At 38.5% G+C, this 24,063-nt stretch overlaps 1 protein-coding gene across 2 annotated transcripts in view; it reads left to right on the top strand.

Annotated features, from left to right (window-relative positions):
• Nucleotides 1-24,063, top strand: part of slc6a17 (solute carrier family 6 member 17) — a 40,447-nt gene that overhangs the window by 5,490 nt on the left and 10,894 nt on the right. Inside the window, exons 2-9 of one of the 2 annotated variants that reach the window (XM_017722027.2) lie at nucleotides 2,054-2,470; nucleotides 10,241-10,398; nucleotides 15,657-15,783; nucleotides 17,818-17,999; nucleotides 21,135-21,245; nucleotides 22,090-22,331; nucleotides 22,702-22,894; nucleotides 23,117-23,309. In XM_017722027.2, the coding sequence (XP_017577516.1) occupies nucleotides 2,173-2,470; nucleotides 10,241-10,398; nucleotides 15,657-15,783; nucleotides 17,818-17,999; nucleotides 21,135-21,245; nucleotides 22,090-22,331; nucleotides 22,702-22,894; nucleotides 23,117-23,309 (1,504 nt within the window). In that variant the 5' untranslated portion in view covers nucleotides 2,054-2,172. Of the gene's footprint in view, nucleotides 1-2,053; nucleotides 2,471-10,240; nucleotides 10,399-15,656; nucleotides 15,784-17,817; nucleotides 18,000-21,134; nucleotides 21,246-22,089; nucleotides 22,332-22,701; nucleotides 22,895-23,116; nucleotides 23,310-24,063 lie in introns of those variants that run through there. The other variant, XM_037535706.1, reaches the window with a different exon arrangement.

The following is a 24,063-nucleotide window of genomic DNA, read 5'->3' as shown; positions in this document are numbered from 1 at the left end:
TGAGAACATCAGCAGCTTCTTTGTTTGATTTGCACATTTTTGTGTCCTTTGTTTTTTCAGTAAGGGCTTCTTGACAGCTACGCATCCTTTCAGGCTTATAGCGCTAAACTGTCTACTTACAGTTGGATTTTTTTCAGATCGGAAGCTTGATTTTCTCCTCCCTCTCAAAGACTAAAGCTTTAAGTACTGTTTATGTAATGCTGACAGAGGTCTACCAGGTCTTGCATGGTCATTAGGAATCCCATTTTTCTGTACGTTTCATAATTTTTTACTCCTTTATTTGGAAACGCCTGTTTTATCGCTTATTTTACTTTGACGTCCCCTTATGTAAGTGGATTATGTTATATCTAATCTCTTCAGAAATCTCCCTGGCAAAATGAATAATGTACTGGATGTTTTGGTGAAATTAAATAAATAAAAAGTGGTCTCTGACTTTTGCACAGTACTGTATATTTTGCACACAAAAATATGATGCATGACTCCTAGCTAACCCCTAGGTGTTTTCCAACCAGGAAGCCGGTCTATAACTGGATAAAATGGTTAGCATAGATTGTGCTGCTTAAATAACCCATGTTAAGTGTGCGCATATCTGTCCTTAAACGTTCTTTAGTTGTAGAGTGTGGGTGGTAGATTGTACTTCCTCATAACAGGCCTGAGGCAGACTAGAATCATGCAAGAATGTTATGTTGTGAGGATGCAGTGAGCACTGGGTGGGCATTGCCTAGCAACACCAGCATTCTTCGCACTCCTCTGACCTTCATTGATCAAACATGGATCTGTGACATGAAGAGCATTTCTAGCTGTATTCAGCTTGTCACAGGGATAGTAAAAAATGAGCAAGTTTCACTAGTTCTTCATTCTTGTCCATAGAAAAAGAGGTTGTATTAACCAACATATAAAAATAAAAAGTGATTGTTTGGGGCCTTTATTGTGAATAAAACTGTGGTGACTTTGACTCCTATGTAGTTGTCCAGCTCATTTGCATGGCCTCGCCTTGTCGGAAGCTTATGTTATTGTGTAATTAACCATGTTATGCACCAGTGTTGTATGTGTGATGTGAGCCAGCCAGTGAGTTTGACTGGTACATGTTAGTTTTATCATTCACATGAAAGCCAGCTGAATATATTACCCCCGCAGTTTCGGCCAGGGTGGCAGCTCTCTTGCCAGCTGGGTGCCAAACCTATATTGTAAGCATGTGTCAGCCTATAAAAGAGCATTGCATGTTTTGCAGTGTCTACTGGCCCTCCTCTTGGGCTCATCAGGAAATATAACTCAATTGAGTGGTTTCATCAACAGTTACCATTTTTTAAAGAACCATCTGTTAAAAGGTTCTTTAGGGACCCAAAAGTGGTTCCTCTTTGGCATCACTTCAAAGAGGCTTTCATGGCACCTTTATTTTTAAGAACCTGTTTACAAATGCATTTCACCTTTTGCTCTTTGTAAGGGTAGTTCAGTAGGTCAGTAGGGAGAATGGCTCCCTCTTAGCCGGTGGCTTGCCCAGACTTCCTTCACTTCCAAAGGGATCAACCAGCTCCCTGCTGGAAGGAGCTACTGATCAACATCTTCTGGAATTTGCGGATTTTCTAAAATCTCCCCCTGAAAGCGGAATGTTACCATAGTGAATTTGGGTCTGAATGACTCAAACAAATCCTTCTCCCCTTTCAGAGACATAATTGCCTAATCAGTGCTGGCCAAACTACTCAGCTTTTAGAGCTAACAGCTGCAGTGCAAGGCAAACCTAGAGAAACATGTGCGACTTCCTCAGCAAATTAATTCTATTGACTACTGTTATCTTTCATTTGTAGATAAGCTTTTTAAACATGGGCCAAAAAAGAAACATGGGTAACAGATTATTCTTATGTCAGACTAATGGGAAATATTTCTTTGCTAGAGCCCTACAATTTGTGCCGTGACAGCTGCATCAATCATGGTGGTGCGCTTATCACGTATGGTCAGGTGTGTTGAGTTTCAGCTCAGTGAATTCAGGCTTTTAATGCAGTGTCTTATTCTTGTCATGCCTAATTTCTCCAATTCTTTTTCTGTCCCTGTACAGCACAAGCTCTTCTTCAGCTGCACATCTAGGGCCAGAGTGGTGGCTAGCGTGTCCACCATCTTGTCCCACTCTTGTTTCTCGCCTACACCTGTTGGAGCCTACACAAGTGCAGCACAGCCATGCCCAAAAGCAGTAAAGTGACCCAGCGCGAGCACAGCAATGAGCATGTCACAGAGTCTGTGGCGGATCTGCTGGCCTTGGAGGCCCCCATGGACTACAAGAGCAGTCAGATGAGCATGAACATGGCTGGAGGAGGACCGCCACCAATAGGCAAGCAGCCAGACATCTCCCCCGATCTGGAAGACGGACGACCAGCCTGGAACAGCAAGCTGGAGTACATACTGGCCCAGGTGGGCTTCTCAGTGGGTCTGGGCAACGTTTGGCGCTTTCCCTACTTGTGCCAGAAGAATGGAGGAGGTAAGGTGTTAATGGTCTCAGTTGGTTTTGCAGATTTCAGTGTTTGTATGACCTTATAGTCATGCCATAAAAATGCCAGATGAAGCAAAAGAAAAAAGAATCCTTAAAGTTTTCTTAACTTTTAAAAATAAAGGTTCCTAAATGATTGTTGGCTTACTAGAAAACATTTAACTTGTATAGAACTTCTAGATTATGTGTAGTTTAGAAAGATTCTTAATAGTCACAAATCTCATTTACAACATGGTCTTTCAAGAACCATTAACTGAAAGGTTCGTTAGGGAACCAAAAGTGGCTCTTCTGTGGCATCACTCCAAAGAACTCTTTCTGGTAACAGTGTTTGCTAATATCTGTGGGAGCTTTCTGATAAGATCATTAAGTAATCATGACAAGTAGGGGTGGGCAAACTGAAAAAAATGTTGGTTTGAATTGACTTGAATCAAAGGTATATATATGTGTGTGTGTATCACAGATATCATCAGTATTTAAGGAACAATGATCAACTGTATGCTCACTGCAAACAGCAGGATTAAGTGTAGCACAGTATGTGAAATGCTGAATAAATATGATTATTTTTATGGATTTTTATAGCATTTTTATGTAGCATTACTAACATACTAACTTGTATATTCCAATTTATCTAACCATAAAAAGCTAAATATTGTAATATATACTGTGTATCAAGAAAATCCTTTGATGTATTGTGATATATTTTTTCCACATTGCCCCCCACTGCACTAAAGTAATCTGGCATCAACCTTATTTCTTACAGAGTATGATTCATTAATCACTACATTAACCTTTACATAGCACTTTAAAGAAAGCCTATTTTGGTCTTGGGTTCTGTAGTCCTTGTGTGCTGAATTTTCTGAGCTGACAGTTTAGTGTAGTTATTTACAGCGTCTGAAGCTAAAGGCATTTTATAAGCAGGCTAGTCAAGGCCGCAGGGGCATGATTTAATCTTACTTTCCCAATTATATCTGCCATCACTCTGGTTGCTTGATATAACTATACATTGTGAATTCGTAAAGAAAAGCTGTTTCAGTGGTGTTGTATGTGCTGTATTGCTGTTGCACTGTTATATAGGAGACATCAGGACAAAGGCCTGACAAGTACATGAGACAGAAGTATTTCCATTTTTTGTCTTTGTAAGCAGACGTGGTGATTAGCATAGAGACTAAATTCAGCTTTTGCAGTGATGTTTCATCATTAGCTTCATCATGAAGTTTCCTAAAATCAAGGGACCAGGTTGTTTTTAAACCTCTGCTGACAGATTCACTCAAGTGTAAAAGCTAAATTTAATATTGAGATTCTCTCCTGGTACAGACTTTGCTGTACTTCTGTATAGCCATGTTTGATTATTAGCATCAATTTTTGTTAATCATCATGAGAAGATACATCAAATGAAATTTTGTTAGTTTGTGTTTGAGTCATTGATTAATCCTAGTGGATTATCCACTGAAATGCCCTTTTTATTAGTGCCTCTAATATTAGGTATTCATGCACTTTGCACAAAGCATTAAGGAACAGCTGAGAGATATTTAATACACTTACAAAGGTTAAAGGGCTCATATTCTATCTTTAACTTCTGTTTTATCTTTTCCCTGAGGGCCACAAAAACAGTCAGAATTTATTTGACATGACCATTTCCACCCTTTACTGTGCCTGATATATAAGATATATAGATATATATGTTATATAGAGAAGACTGATATATGTGAATGAAGTCAAGTAAAAGTTTATTTATATAGTGTGTAACAGGGAGCAAGGAGGCGGGCGCATATGCAGAGATAAGCAAGATTTATTAAGGGCAAATCCAAAATCATGGTTGAGACAGTCTAGGGTCATAGAGCCAACACAGATTGAATGGGGGGCAGACATGACAGACATGAAGCAGGTTCAAACACACAGTAACTAGACCAACCAACACAGCAGATAACACCAACACAACCAACATACATCAAACAAAACGAAACGAGGGGGCTAAAGCAAAAAAAAAAAAAACACACATGGACAGGACTGGGAGGGGCCAATCGTGACATAGTGCTTTTTACATTAGACGTTATCGCAATGCATCTTTACAGAAAATCAAGGTCTATGCCCCAGTGAGCAAGCCAAGGTCAACAGTGGCAACAAACAACTGCCTAAGAGCACATGAAAGAAACCTTGAGAAGAACCAAGACTTGAAAGGGGAACACATTCTTCTTCTAAATGATATTCTGACTGGCTCCACTGTATTGTGCCAAATTCAAAAAAGCAGTGCAGGCTGAAACACTCCTTATAACTTCACTGTGAATTGGCGGGGCTAATGTGTTGTAGGCTGAATAGGTGGATATATGTAAATGTTTTGCTTTTTATGACATCACAATTCAAAATGAGCTGTTTCTGAAGCCTAGTTTCCATAGATGGACTGTGTGGACTTGTTCAGCCATAACTAGCTTTGAGCACATGAGGTCCAGAAGTTTCATGCAAATTTCAGAAGGGTTTTTTCACATATTTCCATTCATGATTTTAAATGTGAAAACAGCACTGTTCTGATAACACAGTAGTACTCTGAGATGTTTTTTTTTTATACTTTTTTAATCCCACAAATGAGGAAATTCCACCTCCGCATTTAACCCATCCGTGTAGTGAAACACCACATACACACTAGTGAATACACACACACACACACTAGGGGGCAGTGAGCACACTTGCCCAGAGCGGTGGGCAGCCCTATCCACGGCGCCCAGGGAGCAACTGGGGGTTAGGTGTCTTGCTCAAGGACACCTCAGTCATGGACTGTCAGCACTGGGGATCAAACTGGCAACCTTCCGGTCATAGGGCCAGTTCCATAACCTCCAGCCCACAACTGCCCCCGTTTTGTTTGTTTTCTGTGAGTGCTGTCACTTTGTTATGGCCAATCAAATCATTACACCCTAAGCCATGCTCCACCTTATTTTCTCAGCCCTTCAATCAGTTTTTAGCTCTCTGCAATTGCTTCTAGCCTTCAGTTTGTTTAAGCACCCACCATGTTCCTAACAAGCATAAGGAAACTGAAGTCCTCTGTAGTTTTTTAACCTTTTTATGAGATTCAGTGTGGAAATATTGTTGCAGCGAACCTGCCTAGAGCCATTTTGACTTCTTCAGATGCAACATTACAGGTATGCAGCACACATACTATAGACTAACATACAACATTACTATGATAAAATGTGAGAGTGTGTGATGATAATTATGTTATGATTGTAAAATGCAGAGCCTATAACTTGTTTTTTCATTTTGGAGCACTCATAACATTACTAGCTAAATAGCACGCTTTACTCTAGTTCCAGTGACTGCTCAGTTTAGGTGACAGGTTCTGTAGTGGGCGATATTAGTGATCAGATGAGAAAATAATGGTAGTTCTACGTTGTATTGTGATGCCTACTCATAACATAAATAACATGGGCATTAGAAAGCTCACTGTTAACTAGCATATTGGTAGCACAGTATCATATATTGTATATCAGAGCTCAGCACATACATGCTGGATTATGATTGGACAGACAATTATAAAGTGTTTTTAAAATATGCTTTTTCAGTAATCTGTGAGGACAGAGAAGGAAAGGAACAAAAGAGACAAGCACACACACACACACACACACACACACACACACACACACACAATTTCTAAGCTGATTGTACTCCTGGGTGGTTGGGGGTGCTGGAGCCTGTCTCAGCACTCATTGGATGGAAGGCAGCAGAGAAACTGAGAGAGTTAAATCAAATAAAATTAATGCAACTATCAATTGATTTAGTAGGTTTTAGCATGTATTTTTAGCTGAAAATAAATGGGTAAATAAAGAGTTAAATTATTAATTTAAACAATTAAACAAGGTAACTGGAGTTTATGGAACAGGGATAGCAGTTTATGGAAGACTGGAGTGATGGGAAAGGAATAAATGACAGGAAAAGCTTCATAACAATTATGGACAGATAAAAAGGAGCAATGATACGGTTAAAAAGAATAAAGGAGAAAGTGACCGTTGGTGTCATACACATATTCGGCAGTTGGTATGCTCGCTGCATGATGCAGGTCACTTTTCTGCCAAACGGACCACGCAATAATGTTGATCCTAGTTGCAGCTCTGTGGACTAGGGAGCAACTTTTACATATTACGTCATAATCTTACTTCAAGAAAGTGAGGAAAAATATTTTTATCAAAGTTTTTTACACTGAGTTTATTAGGTACACATTTCTAGTAGTGTGTTGCGCCTCCTTTGGCCTGAATACAGCATTTGCGTGGATATGGATTCTACAAGATTCTGGGTACATTGTACTGGAATGTTGTATCATGCAGAAATGACTGCATTGTTCACTTGCTGCAGAATGGATAGATATGTGCACAATCAGCCTTTTCCACCTTGTCCCCAAAGTGCTCAGTATACTGTTAGAATTAAAGGTACCATGCAGGTACATGATTCGTTCATCAAGGTACAAACAATGTAAGTGTATCCTCAAAGGTGCAACAGTGGTTTTAAAATTCAGTTGTGTACCTTAAGTAAGTTTTTCCTAGTGGAAAAGTAGACATTTGTATCTGTTTATAAACTGTTTTAAACAGAACAATAAAGCCTGGAGGAGAGACAGGGTGTGTGGAGTCAACACAACTTATAAAATATAATTTCAATAGATTATTGTACAGTTATGTTCCCTGACTAAAGGTACTGAGACGTACTCCTGAGGGTACCATCACAGTGAAGAAAAAGGTACTGCCCCAGTGCTAGTGTTGTACCTTAGAGTGTAGGTTTGAGATTGTGGGGGGATGTGCAGACCACTGAACCTACAAAAATTCACTGTCATGTTCCTAGAGCCATGTGATGATAATGTGCCTTGTGATTTGATGCCTTATCATAGTAGAAGTGTCTATATGAGTGTAGATAAGCTGTAACCATGGAAGGATGAACATGGTCAGCAACAATTTTCACATATGTGGTGATTCTCATGCTCTTCAGTGAGTATCAGGGCTTTGGTGCATGCCAGGAGAACATCACACACCTCATCACACTGCCACAACCACCCTGTGTTGCTGATACCAAAGGGTGGGACTTGCTTGCACCAAATTCTGATACTCTGATATGGAGTCATCTGAGTAGACAACAGTACAGTATATATCAATATATGTATGCATATATATTAATTATTTATGTTCCCAGTACGCTTGTACCACACAGTACCATGCCACTACCATATTATATTTCTCTGCAGTGCTGAGGATGGTCCACCATGCAAATAATGTCTGGTCAGCAGTGGTCCTATGGTGGTTACTTTAAACTAATGGACAGGATACTGGAAGGCTCATTTGTGCAGCAACAGATGGGCTACAGTCAGTAACTGTAAACCTACAAAGGGCACATACATTTTAGGAGATTTTGATAAAATGGCAAATAAGGGTAGATACAATATAGATGCACCTAATACTCAAGTCAAGTCAAGGGATCTTTATTGTCATACCTGAATATAACTATACATTGGAATAAAATTAAATCAAATGTCATTCTTCAGGCCTCAGTGCTGCAAAACACAACAGCAGTTCATTAGTCAGGACTACAACGTGCAGATACATGACAGTGTGAAAGAAGTGCAGAATATACAATGAATACACCAGACAATAGATATAAAGCACAATAAATACTAGATAGGACATCAAAACAGTATATAAGACTGGGCCTTATTCAACTCCATACAAAAAACTGCATCAGAGCAGCATGTGAGTGGTGAAGGAACTAGTGCAAACATTGTCAATTGTAAAATGTACAGAAACATTGAAATCTTACAGCAGAATTCAAATAATTTTGTAATAATACGAATGTCAGAAAAAAGTTATGAAACTGTCACTGGGGCAGTAACTGTCTTGTCACTGGGGTGGCAGGGTACTGGCAGGGGTACATTTAGGGAGCATAATTGTACCATAATCCACTGAAATCATCATCTTTAAGTTGTATTGATTGCAGACACCCCGCCTCGTCTCCATTATTTTATTGTTCCGTTTTGAAACATTAGGTCATGAAAAGCTACAAATATGTATTTTTACACTGGGAAAAACTTATTTAAGGACACAATTGGACCTTAAACCTTCTGTTGTACCGTTGAGGGTACATTTACGTTGTTTGCACCCTGAAGAAAGAAAATTTACCTGCACAGTAGCTTTATTAGAATTTGTGTAGTTATTAGATTTGAGAGCAGACATTGGATTCTGGAACATGTGGAAGCAACTAGGAAAACCTTTGTTGACATGCTGACATGCTGATGTTGATAAGTGTTCATACAGAGAAGTATGAAAATAATTCATGAACTTGGTATGTAGAAAAGGGGTGGAAATGGCAGTGGCCAAAGCAGGGCATTCATTTACTCCACTATGTATTGCAGATTGCACTGATGTTTCCATATGGCAACAATTATATTTTATCATTATATAAAACTGTTCTAGGTCTGAATTGGTTTCTTTAATGAAAAAATCCTTTTTCCCATAAAGTTAACAAGAAGTTGAAAAAAACCTCTGTGTGTTTTTAAAAAAATTAAAATAAAGAAGTTCAGAGTTCTTTACTGGCAACACCACAGGGTTAAGGGTTAAAAGTGTTTAATAAATTTGACTGTGTGATTGGTAAAGTTTGGAAACTGCAGTTTGTGTAAAAAACTGGCAACCTAGGTGTGAGTGCTAGTGTGCCTGTGAGTAAAGCATAGCACCTTATGCAGGTTGTTATCTCAAGCCTCAGCTTGTCTGGTAGTCATGGAGTTCTCTCTTCCCTTTGTCATCCCATTGGACCTTGTTTCCTTTATGCTCTCTCCCTTGCTACTACCCCTCTCTCTCTCTCTCTCTCTCTCTCTCTCTGTCTTTCTCTCTTTTTCTCTTTCTCTGTCCCTGTCCCTCTCCATCCTTCCCTGGTCTTTTCTTTGTGTCCTCTGTTCCAAGACAGACCTGTAATTTTCCTTTCATTACTGGCCAGCATAAATAACTCTCAGACAAAAAGAACAATAGAGCAGTGCGTGACACCAGACAGCAAAAAAGCATCACAATCAAACTGATAGCAAGAAGCTTTTTTATATCAAAGCCCCTCAAAGAGCAGTGTACTGTGATCAGTTCCAGCTCTAATTACATTCATAAGCTCATGGAAAACTAGAATAGTGTTCAGCGTAACATAAGCACTGGTCTACTGAGCTGTTATTTTGAGAATGCTCTTTGACTTCAAACGGAGGCTTGTGAAAAGGAGGATCAAGGTGTAGTCAGCCATCTCAGAATGAAATCTCCGTCACCATGGAGCTGCTTGACGTCAAGCCTCTGCATCATGATTTACCATTCCATTGTGTTAGGCTCTGTCTTCTCACTCATGCTTACTGGACCACTGGTTGTCATTAGATGATTCAGCAAGGTACAAAAAATCGATACAGGCCACTTACTTGAAGACATGAACTCGACACATGTCTTTTTGCCTTATTTTTAATAATGAAGAGGGATAAATGTGAGATACTAAATGATGGTCTTTTTGAAAAATCTAATATTACTCCAAATGTAGTTGGACAGTCAAGGTGTCCAAAATTTGCTCCTTTCATTTTGTACTAGAGCTACAAAGCTTATGTAGTTAACGAGTAGTGGAAGCTTATGCAATCTGTGCCATTACACACTTTCCTTAAACCATGCCAAACTGGTCAATAATGTTTGTGTAAGAGATAGCATCTTAGCCAATTGATTTAAGGCAACTCTCACTACGGTTATCTCACTATTGTGTCCATAAATGCTGTTATCTTTTCTTCAGGTGCATACCTTGTCCCATACTTCATCCTGCTTCTCCTCATTGGCATCCCACTCTTTTTCCTGGAGCTGGCCGTGGGTCAGAGGATCCGCAGAGGGAGCATTGGGGTCTGGAACTACGTTTATCCTCGACTGGGTGGCATCGGTGTGTCCAGTTTAATGGTGAGTGAATGGATAAAGGATAAAGGGGATAGAAGTATATAGATGGAGTTAAATATGAATATAATGAAGTTCCTCTGTGTTCTTCAGCAATGGTCATTGACATGGACTGGCTTTTTGGGTTTTGTATTTTCACATTTCTGTAAGTAGTCCTCTTTGTCTGTAGTGTATCTGGATTTGAAGAGCACAAGGGTAGGTGGGACAAGCCCCTAGAGCAGCAGCTAAACCAGAAGCTACACTGAGTCTTCCCAGGCTAATTTATTCAACACATTATCATACAGACTGCATGTTCTGTCAGTGCCTGCCTGATGGCAGCCCAGACTGAATGACTGATGTGGTTGGAGATGCTAGTCTGGACATTAATGTGCTGAAAAGGGGTCAGTGTAGAGAAACTGTTCCAACCTATTTCATTCAGACTAACTTTATCTCTTTGACATGTTCATCTAGTGCGACTGATCAGCAGCACAACTGGCTGCACAGCAGTGACTGATTTCTGCTTGATTGTAGTCTCAAGGACTCAGAATAGAAGTTGACGTGGCAAGCTAAATGATGTGAAAGAACCATACATTTTTGATGAGTCACCCAGGCCTGACAATGCTAATCCTTCTTCCACCGTAGTGCTGACTCACTCTGTAGCCAAAATTGTATCCTCACCAATGATCAGCAAATGTCTCCAAAATCTATTGAGTAGCAACACCTTGTTTGTTTGCTGAAGTCCACACAGAAGTTTGGATTTTTGTGACATTTTTCATTTGGTTCAGTTGGTTTCACACTACAATGGTTAAAGTGTGTCAAATTATACACATAAATGTTATTTAATTGTTCAGAAATTCAGCACTCTGTTACTATCATGTTTGCCACTATTAAATGACCTATTTTTTCACTACTTTCACTTTCTTAGCATGGTATAAAATCTAGATCTATATATTATAGATCTATAATAAAGATGCTTAATGTCTACATGTACGGCAATCAAAGTAAGATAGTAAAAAACACAGTTTGTTTTTAAAAAACACACTACTACTTTATGATCGAATGGTTTAATTATGCATCAGTTGAATTCAGTTTGAATTCAGCCAATGTCCAGCCTAACCTATAAAAAATACTTTTCCATGTGCCAAAATCAAACGCAATAAGGAAATTATGCTCTGGTGTTGAATTGTATGGTGCAGAAAATTCTAAAAATACATTCCCACCAGTAGTGAACTGACCCAAGTGGAATGCCTTAAAAGCAAGAGATTCTTACTGGAGCATGGCACAAATTTTTAAATATTTTTATTATTTAAAAATTTTGTATTTTTTTTTGTGCAGACCCAAATAAAGAAAACGTTTGATTGGTCCACAATAAACACATCTGAAAGCACCTTTAGTGCTCCATCAAGAGCTCTAGACAAAAGTAAATGAATCTGCTGCTGTCCTATCCTGGCCATGTTTCACAGAAGAACAATGACTAATCTTCCATCACAACCGTCTTGACCCAAAAAAAGGCTAATTTAACAAAGAAAAGGACGGTTCTCGTTTGAGGGCCCCATCAGTATTTAAGAGTAAGAAATCTGGAAGTGGGTCTGCGGTGACGAGAGCTGCTATTAATACCCACAAAGAGAAAGCGGCCCAGGCCAGAGAGAGAATGTGCTTCAATAATTCATTGACTCCTCCTGACTGTAGACCTGTGACGTAGCCAGGAGCCATTTGCACGTTAGGCCTGAAGACACTAAGAAGTACAGATTTGTACACAAACATGTGGAATACAATAAAATGGTGCTTAACTAGGCACATATAAAATGCTGGCAAACAAGTCAGTAATTCCTTAACATCGATGCAGAAAGTGCCTTTCTGCCCTTTAATCTGCTCTTGTCTCTTATTTCTCAGTGGTTTTGTCACTTATTATGATCTGTAAAAAGCATGGCCTACACTGTTAGAAATACGGCTCTTCCACTTGTAACAATATAAGAAGCCTTGTTAATGTTATATAGAAGCATTTTTAAAAGGTTCTTTGAATAGTTTCTCTATCATGTGTGAAGAATGGTGAGACTGGATGTATGACAAACTCTGAGAATGACACCAAATAAACTACCAAACTTTTAACCAAGAACCACATAGAGCAAACCAAATACAGGGCAAACATGCAACCACCACCTATAACAACATAGACTAGACAAGCAAGAACTGAAACAAATGGGTAGAAATAGCTAGAGACAACAGGGAACACCTGGGAGAGGGAGGAGACAAGAACTACAACCAGGTGGGAATCCTAATAGGGAAGGTATGGAAAAGGGCAGAGCAAAGGAACTAAAACAAAAATATATGGCCTAAAAGCCATACACAGGGAAAGACCCAGGCACACTCAGGAAGCTGTCATGGTTATATACTGTAAAAAAGAAGAAATTACAGTAAAATAAATGACAAAGTAAATGATTGCCTACAGGTTGCATTATTTCCACAGGAATTTACCTTACCATAGAAAAAGTAAAATAACAGCTGTAGACTGTGATTTCACAGTCACCTGAACCACAAGATTACTGTGATGTAGCTGTATTTTCTGTACACTTCTGTACACAGTAATACACTGTAATTAAAATATTGTAATTTCCTCTATTTTTATGTAAAAGCTGTAAGTCATTCAACGTAGTAGCCAATAATTTACTGTAAATTAACACATGCATAAATGACTTTTCATTTTGCCAGATCAATAAGGTAATTATAAAAACAATATTGATGAACTCACCATGTTTTGCACTGTATGGTAAAAGAATATCACAACTACTAATTTTTATAGTGCAAATACAAGATATTTAAGATATTTTAACATGTCAACAGTGTTTCAGCATTTACATAATAATAATAGATCCACTGTAAAACTTTAAGTGTCTTTATAACGCCACAACTAGAAGAAAACCTTTTTATCTTTCGCTTGCTATCATAGCTTGTAATGCTATGGAGTACAGCTCAACATCACAGTAATTGTTATTTACAGAAGATATTTAAGGATTAATTGATGAATGCAGTGTTTTAGTGTTAAATATTGTGAAATCTATTAATATGTGTAGACTTTTATCTTGCTTGCTTGTATGGGAGGCAAATTCGGCCAAAAAGGAAATGAAAATGAAAACAATAAAATGTAAATGCAAACCTCTTTTTGCCATTTCTTTTTCCAAACATCTGCACAAATATCCTGCCAAAATTGAAAACGAAATGAAATGCCTTCATTTGCAATTTCATTTTTCACATGAGCACGAGCCGTTTGTGACAAAAATAGAAATAAATTGAAAATGAACTATTTTTCATTTCATTTTAGTCGTTATTGTGGTTTTTCATGGCCAAATCTAAAATGAAAAAGCTAACAGACAAAAGAAAACACAAACTTCACTTTGGCTTTGGCTTTTCCTCATGAAACGCACAACATGAGTCAAAACTAAAATCAAAATGCAAAGTTTACTTTCTTATTTCTTTTTCATGGCAATCGGCTGCAAATCTGACAAAATTAAAATGAAAATGCAAAATGAATAAATCAACAGCAAAGTGAGCACCTGTGATTCAGTTTTTGGCACTGACGCGCTTTAACTGTCAGAATGAAAAGGCAAATGAAAACAAACATCAGCGCCACCTGCTGGAGATTCACTTTTCATTTTCCAGTTTCATTTTCCAACTGGCCAACATGCAAATATATGTTAATTAGCACTAAGTGGGGCTACGGGGTACATTTTAGGACATCCTCAGCCGTCCAAGGGAAAACACGTCATGTCTCAGATCTGGTGACCAAATGGCCCCAGAGAAAGGGTATCAGACCAAACAGCCTCAGCCTCAACTGGCCCTGTGACCGGAAGGTTGCCGGTTCAATCCCCAGCACAGACAGTCCATGAATTGAGCAAGACACCAAGAACCCGGGTGCCGTGGATAGGGCTGCCCACTGCTTCGGGCAAGTGTGCTCACTGCCCCCTAGTGTGTGTGTGTATTCACTAGTGTGTATGTGGTGTTTCACGTCACGGATGTGTTAAATGTGGAGGTGGAATTTCCCTGTTTGTGGGATTAAAAGTATCACTAAAAAAACTGTGAAAATGTTACACTGGCATTTATATTGAGATACACCAGTTTCCTAAGTCATACGAATCAGTCTGTGCTCGACCAGGCTTGTGTTTGGTCTTATACCTTTTCTCTGAGGCCGTTTGGTCTGATACCTTTTCTCCGTTTGGTCTGACAGCATTTGGTCTGATGTTCAGTTTCAACAGATCTGAGTCATGACGGTGTTTTTTCTGGAGTCTTGAAGTATTTTATGTTGAGGAATGATGGCCATTCTGACGCAGATGGCTGAGGATATCCTAAAATGTACCCTGTAGTCCCGTCTAGTGCTAATTAACATATATTCTGCATGTTGGTCAGATAGAAAAAGAAATAGAAAAGTGGAAAATGAAAAGTGAATCTCCAGCAGGTGGCGCTGATGTTTGTTTTCATTTTCCTTTTCATTCTGACAGCTAAAGCTCGTCAGCGCTAAAAACGGAATCACGAACTGGCACTTTGCTGTTGATTTATTCATTTTGCATTTTCATTTTAAGTTTGTCAGATTTGCAGCCAATTGCCATGAAAAAGAAACAAGAAAGTAAACTCTGCATTTTGATTTTAGTTTTCACACGTATTCTGTGTTTCATGAGGAGAAGCCAAAGTGAAGTTTGTGTTTTCTTTTGTCTGTTAGCTTTTTCATTTTAGATTTGGCCGTGAACAAACAGAATAACGACTAAAATGAAATGACAAATAGGAGTTCTAAATTTATTTTTATTTTGTCACAAACGGCTCGTGCTCATGTGAAAAATGAAATTGCAAATGAAGGCATTTCATTTCATTTGCGCAGATGTTTGGAAAAAGAAATGGCAAAAAGAGGTTTGCATTTACATTTTGTTGTTTTCATTTTCGTTTCCTTTTTGGCCGGATTTGCCTCTCATAGCTTATGTTGCAAACTTCCATTTTGAGCAAGAAAGCAAATGCATAAGAAAATACTTCACTTTTCAGCTTTTTATTGTTACTCAATAATAAGCCGTTTTACTGTTCTATCATGCCAAACATGGACAGGTACGCGGTGAAACTTCTCTGTTACACAAGCAATATGTTACCTAGGGTTAATTATTTAAGCAGTAATAGAGGTGAGGTTTAGAGAAAATGCTGGTTTAGTCTTGGTTCTGCTAATAATAAAAAATGTTAACATTTTTGTCATCTCTACCTTTTTCATTCTCTCTACCTCTTCCTCTGTCTCTCTCTATCTCTTGCTGAAGGTGTGTGGCTTTGTGGGTCTCTACTATAACGTGATCATAGGCTGGAGCATCTTCTACTTCTTCCAGTCGTTCCAGTATCCTCTGCCCTGGAGCGAGTGCCCTATCCGGAGGAATGGAAGCCAAGCCAGTGAGTGTGCTGCAATACTAACACTGACAAACTCTTCAGCGGCTTCTTCTCTCAGATATAAATAGCTGACCTGAATGGTTTGCATCTGTAGTGTGCTAAATAAACTACAGCTTGCAATGTCGTGATTTTCCATGATTTGAGAGCAGCCCGATGAGCTGACGTGTCTCAGATTATATTTGTAACTGTCTACTCTTTATGTAACAACAAATAAAACCAGTGTTTTACAGTTCTAAAAGTTTGGATTTAAAATGATGAAATCAGTTTTTGCAAATATAGGTATAAAATCTTCTAATATTGTTGAAAGCTGTATAATAATGTTACAGTAAAAACAATAGCCAGGATCCCTCAGTTTTGAAAAGGGATGGTAAAATCTGAAGGCAGATAATTTGCTGAAAAATACTGCAAATATTAATTACTGTAAATTAATCATTATAACAGGCTATTTTCTTTTTGTTTCCAGAAAACTTAAAGCATTGAATAATGTATTTAAATATACATTTTAATGTTGATTTTATAATATGTTAAACTACATATTCAAAGTTATTTTTGAATAACGTATGTCTATAAAGAGCATAACATGTTTTTCTTGATTGTCTAAGTGAAAATAAGTTAACACTTTCTCTACGCACTTCTGCATAGTTTAATACAGAGAACACGCTTAGTTTAACACACTGGAGAAAAAATAAAACATAAAATGTGGCCTGTGCAAAGGTTATGGCACATTTTTATATTTTAACAGTGATTGTAACTGATTACAAATTTTGCAGTTGTATTTTAATTAATTAGTTAAACTCAACTCTGCTCTGAAATTTGTAGAAAAATGCCAAATTTACATTTTTCCCTTTAGAAGATATGTTACCTTATTTTTATTGTTTTATTGTCCTATTTTTGCTTCAACAAAACATGTAATCTGACCCAGAGGTGTTTAAGCTTTGGCATATGACTAAATGTATCAATATGTAATCCATCTTTTTAATGCATTACCACTTTTTGGTACATTACCATACAGAAACCATCTGGTGCCACTGAAACTGTATGTTTGGACTGAGTCCTGTTTTACTCCTACCAGCAGCTTTGCTGGTGGGTGCAACTGTCAGCTGTCTTTTGTGTAAGAGTTCCCAGCATGCCCTGTGGCCAGTGTCCACAGTGTGACTGACTGGAGTTCACACTGGTGCAGACAGAGCGTAAGCCCTGCAGACACATCTGCTCTCTGCCGCTCCAGCTGAATCGTCTAAAAGAGCATCGAGCACTGAGAAACTGGCAGATGAAACCTTGTATTTCTGAATGAGTGACTTTATATGGAAAGAAAAAGTGTTCTTAATATCTATCAGCAAAAGAAAGTCCACTTAAATGTCTGCTTTGCAAAATTTCTTTTGATTGTCATGGAATGTTAATGCAAACATGACAATATACACTCACCGGCTGCTTTATTAGGTACTGTTCAGTTGCTTGTTAAGACAAATAGCTAATCAGCCAATCACATGGTACTTGCTAGTAACTCAAATAACCAACCAAAATCTCTGAGGAATGTTTCCAACACCTTGTTGAAAGTCTGCCACGAAGAATTAAGACAGTTCTGAAGGCAAAAGGGGGTCCAACCTTTTACTAGCAATGTACCTAATAAAGTGGCAGGTGAGTGTATAGACTACAGATGAACCCTTAGAAGTCAATAGTTATTCCTATATTGCGCTTGAATATTTTGAGTTATTATTACAATGCATTACATTAATAGATTGAACATTTAGAATTTGCACTTTTAACAGAATTCCATAAGCTATAAGAGAAATAATTCATATTGAGTTACTACATGCTTTCACTATTACTGGCGCTAACTGTGACTAAGAGTTAACCGTTATTGTAACTGATTATAAGACTTTCGGTGATATTTTGATACTGCAGCAAATATGAAACAAAATATATGTGATTTGATCACATCAGAATTGTAGGCTACATGATGCCGCGATTACAATTGCTTGTCATATGAGCTGAACCCATGTGAGTGATGAGCTTTGTCTTGTTTTTCTACCTGAGCAGTTGTGGAGCCAGAGTGTGAAAAGAGCTCTGCAACTACGTACTTCTGGTACCGTGAAACATTGAACATCACCAGCACTATCGCTGACAGCGGAGGGCTGAACTGGAGGATGACTCTGTCTTTGCTGGGAGCCTGGATCATCGTCTGTCTGGCGGTAATTAAGGGCATCCAGTCATCCGGGAAGGTACAATCTCTAGTACAATAAACTGCAAATACAAACATTCATTTTTTCACCTTTCATTCTGGCCTCTGTGATTTGTTCTTCACCTGGCTTCACCTGACTGTTTTACATGCATAACGCAAAATCATTTTGTATATGTAAATATGCACAGTATGAGTAGTTACATTTGCTGGCCAGAAACACCTTGTTGGTACACCTTGAAGGTGTACAATTACACATCTTACTATCTTTCTTTTTTCATACATAATAGGGACCACTATTGGATGCATATTTTAGGTTGGCATACTATTCTTAACCCAACAGTGACAGTGAGACGTGTAAAACTCAGCAACACTGCAGTTCCTCATTTATTGTTCCAGCAGCAACCACTCTATCATGTTTGAGCCAGTCCTGAGTAAAGAGTGGTTATTTACTTCTCAAATAATGTGTGGTCTGTAGTGGTCCTATGATAGCCCCTTTCCACTGATGGACAGACAGTTCCTGCTACTGCAACCAGGATCAGACTGTAAACTTACAAAGTGCACCTGCATGTTAGGTGTTTCTGATAAATTAGCAGGTATATTTATTACAAGTACATACTGTCAGTGTTTGCACTATAGTAGCACCTAAATGCCTACATGAGGGATGAAATAAAAGCACATTTGTTTGTATCTATTTATTGTATAGTGGTAGCTATTTAATGTATGATTTAATATATGATATGAGTTCTGATATCTTTAAAGTCTTATCAGCTGATGGCTGATTTTTTCAGATTCTTATTAGCCTTTTTTTAACCCAAAGCTAAATGAATACATAAAACACACTAGAACTTTTCTAGAATCTTCTGTTAGCCAAAGTTGCAATAGAAAAAAACAATATTTGCAAACTGGCATTTTAAAATCTTAAATGTTCAAAATCAGTGGCTTGTTTAAAGAATGTGAATCAAATGAAGTGTTACACTGAAAGTATGAATAAAACTGGGTGTTTAGCAGAGTCATGTGTGAGTCATGCATAATTCTGACATTTTTGTATAAGTAAAGTGCTTACTGCTGCACATTATTTGCATTATAAAATTTGTTATAACAATTGCCCAAAATCAAAATAATGAACTGGCACAAAATACTTGGCACATTCTACAGGTGCTGGTTATAAAATTAGAATATCATGAAAAAGTTTATTTATTTCAGTAATTCCATTCAAAAAGTGAAACTTGTATATTATACTCATTCGTTACATACAGACTGATATATTTCAAGTGTTTATTTCTTTTTATTTGATTATTATAACTGACAACGAATAAAAACCCCAAATTCAGTATCTCAGAAAATTAGTTAAGATATTATTATTTAGATATTACTTATGATCAGTACAAAAAAGGATTTTTATAAATACTGGCCAACTGAAAAGTATGAACATGAAAAGTATGAGCATGCACAACACTCAATACTTAGTTGGGGCTCCTTTTGCCTGAATTACTGCAGCAATGCAGCATGGCATGGAGTCGATCAGTCTGTGGCACGGCTCAGGTGTTATGAGAGCCCAGGCTGCTCTGATAATGGCCTTCAGCTCTTCTGCATTGTTGGGTCTGGCGTATTGCATCTTCCTCTTCACAATACTTAAGGTCAGGCGAGTTTGCTGGCCAATTAAGAACAGGGATACCATGGTCCTTATACCAGGTACTGGTAGCTTTGGCACTGTGTGCAGGTGCCAAGTCCTGTTGGAAAATGAAATCTGCATCTCCATAAAGTTGGTCAGCAGCAGGAAGCAAGAAGTGCTCTTAAACTTCCTGGTAGACGGCTGCGTTGACCTTGGACCTCAGAAAACCCAGTGGACCAACACCATGAGATGACATGGCACCCCAAACCATCACTGACTGTGATAACTTTACACTGGACCTCAGTCAACGTGGATAATGTGCCTCTCCTCTCTTCCTCGACACTCTGGGACCTTGATTTCCAAAGGAAATGCAAAAAATAATTTCATCAGAGAACATAACTTTGGACCACTCAGCAGCAGTCCAGTCCTTTTTGTCTTTAGCCCAGGCGAGACGCTTCTGACGCTGTCTCTTGTTCAAGAGTGGCTTGACTCAAGGAACGCGACAGCTGAAACCCATGTCTTGCATACATCAGCTGCAGTCCAGTCTTTGTGAATCTCCCCCACATTTTTGAATGGGTTTTGTTTCACAATCCTCTCCAGGGTGCGGTTATCCCTATTGCTTGTACACTTTTTTTCTACCACATCTTTTCCTTCCCTTCGCCTCTCTATTAATGTGCTTGGACACAGAGCTCTGTGAACAGCCAGCCTCTTTAGCAATGACCTTTTGTGTCCTGCCCTGCTTGTGTAAGGTGTCAATGGTTGTCTTTTGGACAACTGTCAAGTCAGCAGTCTTACTCATGATTGTGTAGCCTACAGAACTAGACTGAGAGGCCATTTAAAGGCCTTTGCACGTGTTTTGAGTTAATTAGCTGATTAGAGTGTGGCACCAGGTGTCTTCAATATTGAAACTTTTCACAATATTCTAATTTTCTGAGATACTGAATTTGGGGTTTTCATTCGTTGTCAGTTATAATAATCAAATTAAAAGAAATAAACACTTGAAATATATCAGTCTGTGTGTAATGAATGAGTATAATATACAAGTTTCACTTTTTGAATGGAATTACTGAAATCAACTTTTTCATGATATTCTAATTTTATGACCAGCACCTGTAATTGTGCAACCCTACTATTGGACTTTGTGAAACTTACCTGAAGATTATAAATATCTGTGATTCTTTGATTAATCTGTGCTCCATCATTGGTTGGAAAAAACTAAAGTGTCACAAATGGATTTATGAATGTAAAGAACCTTTTAAAGGCTTAAACAACTTTACCAATTCAATGGTTCTTCATAGAACATTTGCATTATGGAGAGGATCTTTAAACTTTTCTTCAGTCTCACACTTCTCTTGCACAAGATCATTTGATTGAAAGGTTCTTTAGGGACTGAAAAGTTGTTCTATGGTGTCGTGCAAAGAAATTGTAGGTAGGATCTCTACTTGTGTTGAATAGAAAATCTCTTAGTCTGACAGAGCTGATTACTTTTTCTACATGAACGTGAGCATGATAAGGAAACTCTCACTCACAGTGTGCATTGTGGGGAATTATCCTCTTGTTTAGGTGATGTACTTCAGCTCCCTGTTTCCATATGTGGTGCTCTTCTGCTTCCTGGTACGTGGAATGTTTCTTAAAGGCGCTGTGGACGGCATTGCTCACATGTTCACCCCTAAGGTAAGAAGAGTGAGCACGCATGCACATACAAACAGGTGCATTTTTGTATGATGGCAGGGCATGAGGTCATACATGTGTCGCATGTATTATTCATACATAACTACCTATGTGCAATATTACATGTTACCCCTAACCTTAACCTCAGTATCAAAACAAAAGTCCTTTTTTCAGTCAGTGTTAAAAACTGAAATATGTAGCTCTTGTGAAAAGCACTTCACAAAGTCATTTTGCTCCTCCTGACATTGTTTTCATACATTTTTGTCCTGAAAATGCACAAAAACAAACACATAGACACACTAGACTAGTCAGAGGACTCAGGGTGTTTTTCCACATCTCTAAGCAGTGAGGTAAGGGGACGCAAGCAAAGCTCCAAAATGTACTTAAGAGTCAGCATTCTAGATAAGAAGCTCATTTCAATGGCTTGAACTCTTTAGCTCATTCTCACGGTGCCTGACTCTAACCTTTGCCTCCCCCTGGTGGTGAACACATTGTAACTACATGCAAATTAATACAGTGATAAATGTCCATCCATTACTCATGCATGTCCAGAAAGGAGCATGGGACTTAAGGGAGGCCTGATAAATTAGTTATTAAGTAGGTGACTATAAGTAGATACTGGGAACTAATTTTAAAGTAATAAATTATTGCCACATAGCTCTGGCAGTGGAAACTGACTAAGGATGGGAAAGTGTCACACCCTTTACTTGAAGTGTTATGACCATGCACTGGTTGTACTTCAGTCAGGGAGCAGAAATGGAGGTAAATCAGGCCTAATATATATTTGACAACTAATAGTTTTGCTGAGTGACAAATATAAATTCATAGTCGTATTATATCCCGGCAGCTGGAGATCATGCTGGAGCCGCAGGTGTGGCGTGAGGCTGCCACTCAGGTTTTCTTCGCATTGGGTCTGGGTTTCGGTGGAGTCATCGCTTTCTCCAGCTACAATAAGAGGGACAATAACTGCCATTTTGATGCTGTGCTGGTCTCCGTCATCAACTTCCTGACCTCCATTTTAGCCACGCTGGTGGTGTTTGCTGTGCTTGGATTCAAGGCCAACGTCTTGAATGAGAAATGCATAGTGGAGTGAGTGGCTCTCTCAAGTAGTCTTTGAAGGCTGTATAAGAGTGTATATGACAGTACTTTGGTGATTACAGCATATTGTCACTGTTTGGGCAAAAGTTTGGGTGCCCAAATGACATGTTTTGTGGATTTTATAAGGGAAAATAAGTTAAAAATAAGTAAAATATAACCAGGGATGTTAATACTTGCAAATGACTATGTATAATAAATATTATGAAAATTATAATGATTGAGTCTAATGCAATTTCTATCTATTAGTAACATTTCTCAAGAACGTTTTTAGAGCATTTCAGAGTCATTGAAGAAGTGACTGAATTTTTTCATAATGTACACCATCATAGCTATCTTAACAGCTGTGTTCTCTTCTTATTAGGAACGCTGAGAAGATACTGGACCTTTTGAACTCAAATGTGCTGAGTCATGATCTGATCCCTCCTCATGTTAACTTCTCCCACCTGACTTCTTCTGACTATGCCGAGATGTATGAAGTGATTAAAATTGTAAAAGAAGACAGTTTCTCTCAGCTGGGCCTGGAGCAGTGTCTGCTGGAGGATGAACTCAATAAAGTGAGCTGCCACTGCAGTAGTGCTGTTTGGTCTAATAAGCAGTTTAGCATACAGAGGCAGACTGCTGAAATCTCCTTTACATTACCTGTAATGTGTTTTGCTGTAGGATTAGGGACACCTTCCATTGAAATATTGTTCTTTTGGCCTTGTACCATTAAACTCCAGTCTTTTGTGGTTGATCTACAGTCCTTTTACAAATGTTTCTTATGATTGCTTTTGCAGGCTGTTCAGGGAACTGGTCTAGCCTTCATTGCTTTCACAGAGGCCATGACACATTTCCCAGCATCCCCCTTCTGGTCAGTAATGTTCTTTTTCATGCTGATTAACCTTGGCCTGGGCAGCATGATCGGCACTATGACTGGCATCACCACTCCCATCCTCGACACCTTCAAAATACGCAAGGAGATCCTCACCGGTGAGAGCTTCCACACATTGTAATGGCTGGACAGAAAGTCATTAGCATTGTAGAGCAACGATCATGTTTTGAGCACTTTACTGATTTAGCTCAATTCATTCAGTTTAATTAATCTTTATTGTCATTATACTAAAACAGTATAACAAAGAGTGTCTCTGTTGTTTCTTGGGCAGCATGGATTCTTAAATGTCACCACAGAAACATTACTGGATAGTAACAGTTAAAGAGGCAGTCCAACCTAAAACTGCCTTTTAACATGTTATCATCTGTAGCGCAATATTACATTCTTCAGTCTCATCAGCTTGACAGAATTCACACTTCTATGTCATGTTTTTTTCAAAAATGTTCTCTCACTACAGTGGCCACCATGTATTATGCAAATGTATGATACATATCTGTGCTGTCAACCGATCCTAGCCTATTCACTGATCTGTGGGCTAATAAATACAACCAGACTAGTATTAGTGACTCTTACCTCAGTCGCTGAAAAAGTACACAGTGATTCTGTCATTATTTAGCGTCAGAGATGGTAGAAACTAGTTTTTAACCTTTTAGCCAGAACAAGATATTTGGCATCTTAATGGTAATGTTAATCCCTCCCTTCCTTCTGCATGTGCCAGCCAGTGAAAAAATATATAAAACAGCCCCACAAATCCACCACACATCCTCCATCTACGAGATACATCATAAAAAAGAAAGATTTCCTATTCTTCGACACAAAAAACCTCACTCCAGAGACTACTTCTTCTACGCT

This window comes from Pygocentrus nattereri, chromosome 28 (genome assembly GCF_015220715.1).
Source record: "Pygocentrus nattereri isolate fPygNat1 chromosome 28, fPygNat1.pri, whole genome shotgun sequence".
Taxonomy (NCBI): domain Eukaryota; kingdom Metazoa; phylum Chordata; class Actinopteri; order Characiformes; family Serrasalmidae; genus Pygocentrus; species Pygocentrus nattereri.
Note: the sequence above shows the minus strand (reverse complement) of the source record. Positions and strands in the feature narration are given on the sequence as shown.